The sequence below is a fragment of the Camellia sinensis genome, chromosome 5 (genome assembly GCF_055761805.1).
Source record: "Camellia sinensis isolate YWXY chromosome 5, ASM5576180v1, whole genome shotgun sequence".
NCBI classification, from domain to species: Eukaryota; Viridiplantae; Streptophyta; class Magnoliopsida; order Ericales; family Theaceae; genus Camellia; species Camellia sinensis.
Genome location: NC_138965.1, coordinates 87,194,530 through 87,201,832, shown reverse-complemented (window position 1 = coordinate 87,201,832; position 7,303 = coordinate 87,194,530). Strand labels below are relative to the sequence as shown.

Below are 7,303 nucleotides of genomic sequence, written 5' to 3'. Positions count from 1 at the left end.
ACGCAGCAAGGAACACGTCACCTCTTCGGACCCACCCCAAAAAGACGTTTGGGACCCACACAAATTGAGCTAAAAAATATGCCTATAATAAACCATTTTCTAACAGATTAAGGCCCGCCCAGGCCTGATGCCCCGGGCTAGGGCTTGAGCCATGCTTTTTCTGACCTAACCCGAGGTTCAAGGCCTTGCCCGTTGGCTCGATCCAAGCCCGATCTGAGGCCCGGCCCGCCTGACGCCCAACGTCACTTTCAAGCTATTTTAGTGAGAAAAAAGTATAAAAAATGCCAGCCCCAATCTGTTTGTGTTTTATTGATGTACTTTGTGTACCTCTTCTACTCTTTATTGCATCAAGATATTGTTCTTTTTTGCCGTTCAAAAAGAAGGAAAAAAAGAGTAAGTAATAAATATTTGTTTTGTGGATTTTAAAGAACTCATCAATAATAAATATTTGTTATGTGGATTTTAAAGAACTCATCAATTAATGAAAATAGAATTTTAATTAATTGTGTTAACAACTATCTAACTAAATTTTTCTGTGACAGGTTAAGTGTTTGTTTGTTTGTTTATTATTATTATTATTATTTTAAAGATTAATGAAAAGAAGTTAATAATATAAATTTTTTTATTTAAGTTTTTTGATAAATTATATGATTAGTCCCCGTAATTTAAGTAAAATGTTACTTTAATTTTTTTAGTTTCAATTTGACTAATTTCAGCAATGTTGCAATGTTGTCCCTCAATTATGCACTGTAAACCTTTTAATAGAAAAAGACAACATGCAAAATTAGAGAGTAAAGTAAAATTTAATAAAAACTATAAGGATCACCGGCATAATTTATTAATTGCACTATTGATCCTTGTACTTTCTTTTGATTTTACTTTGGTCTCTTTAACTTTACACATAGTCTTTTTTCGTTTAAAATTTTAACAATAAGTAACGAAGGGAGTACTACAATGTAACAAAACTAAAATTGTAAGGTTAAATTGTTCAAATTAAAATCCGTTGACCAAAATGAAATGTTTTATTTTAACAAGAGATAAAATTTCAAACATATTTTTGGTGGGTCTATTTGTTTAATGACTTTTGATTTTTTTTTTTTTAATGACTTTTGAAGTGATTAATGTGAGATATTTTAGAAGAAATGAGTTTTCTATATGAGCTAAAATATTTTTAGCAAATAAACTAAATTTTAAACAACTAAATGAAGCCTTAATTAATAAATTGTTAACAATTAACTTTGATTAAGTGGGACATAATGAATGGATAATAAAAGTTAAAATCAACCACAATTCGTTACCTCCTAACTTTGACTCATGCATTTATGACTCTTTGCTGATGTGTGGGTTAAAGATTGGCTTCCTGTAAATTGTTTTACTTATAGGCACGGCTGGAAAACGTCGCTAATTCTTTTTGTGACGTTTAGTACCAAACGCCGATGACGCGGCCGTCGCTATAGCTTTATGGCGTTTGAGAAACGTCGTTATATTAGTATAGGCGGCGTTTTTAAAAACGTCGCCAAATGTCCTACCTAACGGTACTATGACGTCACTATGACATTTAGCGACGTTTTTGAAAACGCCGTCATAAACATTTATACCTTTTAAAAATCTAACCGTTGGGATGAGATATAGTGACGTTTTTTAAACACCGCCATAGCCTTTTTTAATTTTTAAATTGTGTTAATTTTATACGGTTGAACAAAAAAAATACCTGTCAAACAATTATTAAGAACTAATAATTGATGTTTACTAAAATAATAAATAAACTAAGCTTGAAAACAAAATTAAAAATAAGAAACAATGCATTGCACACCTAAGAATAAAAACAATTCATGTTCAGACTTTAAAAACATCAATTAAAATCAAAATGGTTAAAAAGTGTAATTTGCCCAAAAAAATTAAAAAGGAATAGAAAGCACACTAATATGGTTTATAATATTAAAAATACCACTTGTCTTCCAACTATATCCAAAGATGAGCCTAAACTATGTGCAACAGATGATACATTTGGAATCATACAGTACACTATAATCCAATTAAACAAGATAAAAAGAATTAGAGGGGGAAAAAAAGTAAAAGAACAAGAATAAATAAAAAAAGCTTCATCATATTCCCTCCAATGGCTTTTTCCCTCTCCTCTCACATAAATTCTACATGTAGCAACTTCATATCCATCATGATGATCATCCCTGTCAAACTCTTCACTTGCTTCTCCCGAGTAAGTACAGCTGCCACATGTGAAAATATTCAATGTGGAGACAAGAAAATAATTGACAATTAATTTTTTATAACATATAGCCGCCGCATGTAATTTTCACTTGCTTCTCTCGTCCAAACAGGTTGTAAATGAACGATGATGGTAGAAGAATGGTGAATTATAATTGCCAGATACACATGGACATTGTATGAATGATAATGGTCATTATAGGGTGCCAATTATCTGCTTTAAATGAAAGAAATTGACTGCCAATTGACTGCCAATTGCAACAAATTTTAACAAAGAAATTGACTACCAATTGCAACAAATTTTAACAAAGTAGATAATAGCAGGCCTTTAAACCATTTTTTTCTCCACAGGGATTTTCATCTTGGCCCTCATTCTTGCATTCTACATGGTTCAAATGCTAATAATTTTTTTTGGTCTCAGCCAGATGCTATCTTATTGAGACCTTTTCATCACAGAGGATGGTTTTTAACGGACCCTTTGTGCTTTCCACTGTCCTATAGTGGTTCATGTTAAACACTTGACATTTCTTAACACATTCAAAGATTAATTAAGCCTTATTTCCCAGACAAGAAAAATTACCTCATAGCATATCCAGCCTACGGACACAATAACAGCGACTGCCAAAGCATTAGTAAACTTCCTGTAAATATCTAGTTTTGCCAACATGCGTCGAGCCTGCCACATCACATCGATAAACAAATGTTACTTCAGTGGATTTTTTCAGAATTCAGGCAGCAATACTTATATCACATATCAATAAAAATAGCAATGTAGGTGTCATCATTGAATTTAGCCTAGAACATCACAAACTATCCCCAGCAGCAATATAAATCAATGTTGATGGAGGGTAACCGAGAGCTTGAAGAAATATTCCCACCTCTTCGGGGGTTAATGGACAAAAGCCTCATTTTCTCTGTTCTGTTGAATTTATCTTCTTCATCTTCCAGTGGAGGTACATTACATCCAATGCAGAGGCAGGAAGTTTTGCCACTTGTCAACATATAGCCTAGACATGTACAAATGTATGAAATCACATACGTACATCTGTACTTAGGTATATCATCATTTTTAAAATTTTGCATGTATATATATATACAAGATATTTACCTCATTATTCTTAGCTCTTCAGATTCTGCATCAGTAAGACCATGAGTACAGCTAGTGAAAGATAACATGTCCTTCTCATATCTCAGATGAAGAGCAATGTATCTTCCCCCACGGGATCTCAGCCGCTCCACCAGCTTCTGCGGCCTCACTGTCATGTATTCTCAGAACCTAATTTAACAGGAATATCCCCGTAGGAGGCCTTTCAAAAGTAAATTACCACCTACATCATACTCGGAGCAACATTCTATACAAACCTCGTAAGGTTTTAAATGCTAATGAGATTTCAAAAATTTTGTCATTCCATTTCAAATGGAGTAATAGATCCAAAACCATGCATGGTGGCAAATGTTTGATTGATTATAATCATTATAAATTCAACACAGGAAGTCCCAAAATTTGTAATAAAATTCTAAGGAGCGTTCAGAATTTTGGTAAGATCAAATTCAATTGTAACTGGAACTAGATTCCAAATTTATTTGGCAGATGAATGCTGGAGAGACAAAAGTTCTAACCTTCCCAAGATTGTCAATAGAATGAGAGAAGTGGAGAGCATAAAGCAGAGCACGACATCTCAACCTTTGGATATCAACAGGTAGATCATTATTTGCAAGTCTGGAATCTGATTTTACAACATGAACCACCTGCAAAAAGTGAATTGATAAATGATCCCTCAAGCTCAAACAACGTGATAATCAGATTACTCTTTGTCTAGGTTCAAATTGGTTTTTTCATTTATTTCAATAAATAACAAACATAAAATTCTAGTTTAATTGCTCAACCTTACTCCTTGGGGAAAACATTGTGAAGGCATTATCCCTTCATCTAAAATGGCTGTTGTTCCATGTGACAACAAAATGCCACCAAACTCGGTTTTTTTTGTCTAGCCAGTAACTTTTACTTCTTTTAAAAAAAATCTTTCTTTCCACGGCCTCCTTTTTTATTTTATTTATTTATTTTCTTTTGTGTGAGTGCATGTGTGTACTAGTGCTAGAAAAATTAATAACTTCCTAAGCAAGCATATGAATCTATGTATACCATGACAAATACTAGACTGCAAAATTGCTCGCAAATAATGTACCTGATAATCCTTCCATAAATGCGTCATCTCCTCATAGTAGCTCATACCAGACCAAGAGGTAGAACAAATGAATATTCACTGGGCCCAAATAGAGGCATCTTCACGATCATATATTTCATCATGTAAATCTTCATGCGAATTAGGAACAGCAGCAACTTAACTGTGCTAAACCTTAACACCAGTAGCCTAAATTTCTCCTGATAGTGTCTACAAAGACGTTAGGTAATTCAAGGAAAATTACAACAATATAGGGCACCTGAATGACATATTATTATCACAACACAAGGAACTTAAAAAACTTATAATAGAGTCAGCAACCCTACATTTACAAAAATGTGTAATAGGAAAAATAAATTGGACAACTCTACGAAAATAGAGGTCAGCCAGCCAAAATTCAGCAAGCACATTTCCAAACAACCAGATAAACCAAGACAATATTTTAGCTATGTAATATGTGAAGATAATAGAAAATAGTGCCACTCAGTGAAAACTAAATTCAACCGCTTTCAAGTTACAATTTGGGTAGCAAAAGTTTGTAGCAAAGAGGAAACTACATTGATGATAAGGGTTTGATGCATTTCTGCAATTTGGATGCACTCTTCCTTCTTCATTCACATTTTATGCCTCTATATTGCTCTTATTGCCTGAAGAAAGCAATCCAAATATGAAAGAACATTTAGATTGTAAATTTAGGTTCCGAAACCAAATATCATACATGCATGCATGTGAACACACAATCAATTGAAGCTCAATCTACAATTTACTCAAACTAAAACCCATAATCTATATCTATATATATTTTTTATTTTTTATTTATCAATCCTGCATAAATCCTAGTAGCCTTTAGTGAGAGATTTATAAAGGCTACCAGTAATTTATCAATTTCATAAATCTTGCATCGCTTGCACCATATCCCATATCTGTATAGACAATGCAACAACAAGATCTGTGCTGCCGTTCTTGGATTAGAAGTTTAGTAGTCTTCACCTTTTCGAGCGCTCTAGCCAGGACCCGACCTTGCACCACTAGAAATGGAGCTCTGTAGTACTCAACAGTGCAGTTGAAATCCCTGAACTTGAATGCCAAAAAACCAGTGTGCTTTGTGATTGGGCTACCATTCACTTCAAATATCGAAGTTTTATCAGGAGCTGCAGAGGAGAGCATGCAGAGAAGGGACTCCCATTGGTTTCTTCCAATAGAGTCACCAACAAACACAAGCCGGCGGTTTCGCAGCTTTTCCAGCATGTTCTTTGCATCAAAGCTGATTTCAAAAGAGATGAACCAAATAAGAAACTTTTTATCTCCCTCCAATCAATCGGATGAAGTCAAAGTTTAAATTACTAAAGAAAACATAGAAAATTTACATAATGCACACTCACTTCATATAAAATTATCACATAAGCTAAATTGTAATTTATCACCCCTCAACTTGAGCCTCATATAAATAAAGCCTCTCACTCATGGAGAAGGGACCTTTGGCTATGAATTCTCAAGCATTCCTCAAGACTCAGTTACAAAGTTCTTTTCAAAACTCTTGTGGTAGATCAACAAGCATTTCATCAATGTGTTAATTTTCCCACATGCTCTGAAGCCACACTCTACATCTCAAGACTCGCAGAGTTTGCTAGTCTAATCTCTTCTTTTCGAAAGACAAAGTTTGAACTTTGTTTGAGATAAAAAAAATTTAAACCCTTGATCAAACCCTTCTCTTTTGTGTTCTTAATTCGAGGACTTGAAGACATCCATCAAGTGGTTTGATTAAAAAACATGCTTCTATAGGAATTAAATTGTGAGTATATCAGGAGATCAAATAAGAGGTTCACCATTGTAATAGGTGTAAAACCACAGAGGATTGTATCCATTTTTCTTAAAATCAATAAATTAAACTGTGCATATGTTTTTATGTTTTTTATTACTACACTCAAAATTTGTGTGTAAACTAAACTGGTCCATAATAACTCAAATAGCATTATACTGTTAGGCTCTCAAAATAAAGTATGTACTCATGTGCACCTAGCTAGCGGCAACCCAAGGGCAGGCAGGAACCCCCCAAACTTCTTAAAAAATCTCATTACTTCCATGAAATTTTATTTTTTATAATATAAAAAAATGTAATTAGCATTTTGACATTCAAAATCTATATAATCTTACTTCAGCCACTCCAAAATCTAGTAATTTCTCTTTCCCCTTGCACAATTCCTTCATCCACTGTTGTGCCTAGCATCAACAATACATATATACCTATGTATATACATACGTACATACATACATATATAAACATTTATATATAGATATATTTAGCATTTGAATATTCCAAACAAATTAACTTGGTACAAATAAATAACTACTGATCACTCAAATTTAATATTCCAAATAATCTATCCATTTCGTGGAGTATGGCATTACCTTTATAGCAAATAAGTCCCCAGTTGCCCTTTTCCTTGCCAGGAAAACTCGACCAAATGCACCTCTGCTGATTGGTTTTATTATTTCAAAATCTTCTATGGATGTCCTATCCTTAGAAGGATTGATAGGGCTTGTTCGCAAACTACGAACTATATCATCTTCTGCAGAACTATAGGTTGATAAATATAGGTTGATTTTTAGAATGGGCATTAGTATGATTTTTATAGATGAGAAAGGGTCAATACATATAGGTTGATAAATGAGGGATATGACAGGATCATTTCAAATCAAACATCAAAAACATTCATAGAATATCGAAGGATCGATTACACCTTAAGAGAGAGAGAGAGAGAGAAAGAGAGAGAGTGTGTGGAGCTCACCGATCTGAATCGCTGAGATGAATTTCGATTTCCATTTCGAGAGAGAACTTCGAAATCGCTCGGATGAATCACTGATCTGAATCGCTGAGATCGATCTGAACCTCT

General features: G+C 33.8%; 1 protein-coding gene across 2 annotated transcripts; it reads right to left on the bottom strand.

The window, feature by feature from the left end:
- Window positions 1–1,898: 1,898 nt before the first annotated feature.
- LOC114278351 (O-fucosyltransferase 38-like) lies at window positions 1,899–6,987 on the bottom strand. 2 transcript variants are annotated; one of them, XR_014329720.1, is made up of 9 exons: window positions 6,819–6,987; window positions 5,400–5,673; window positions 4,967–5,056; window positions 4,413–4,619; window positions 3,847–3,975; window positions 3,335–3,482; window positions 3,105–3,233; window positions 2,807–2,902; window positions 1,899–2,228 (listed from the first exon to the last, which is right to left on the bottom strand). XR_014329720.1 is itself a non-coding variant. In XM_082869203.1 (9 exons), the coding sequence occupies exons 4-6, from the start codon at window positions 4,455–4,457 to the stop codon at window positions 3,410–3,412; spliced, it is 267 nt and encodes an 88-aa protein (XP_082725329.1). In that variant the 5' UTR covers window positions 4,458–4,619; window positions 4,967–5,056; window positions 5,400–5,673; window positions 6,819–6,987; the 3' UTR covers window positions 1,899–2,228; window positions 2,807–2,902; window positions 3,105–3,233; window positions 3,335–3,409. The 2 variants fall into 2 exon arrangements, 1 of the variants encoding a protein (XP_082725329.1); XM_082869203.1 differs by having other exon boundaries at window positions 3,335–3,502.
- Window positions 6,988–7,303: the final 316 nt, after the last annotated feature.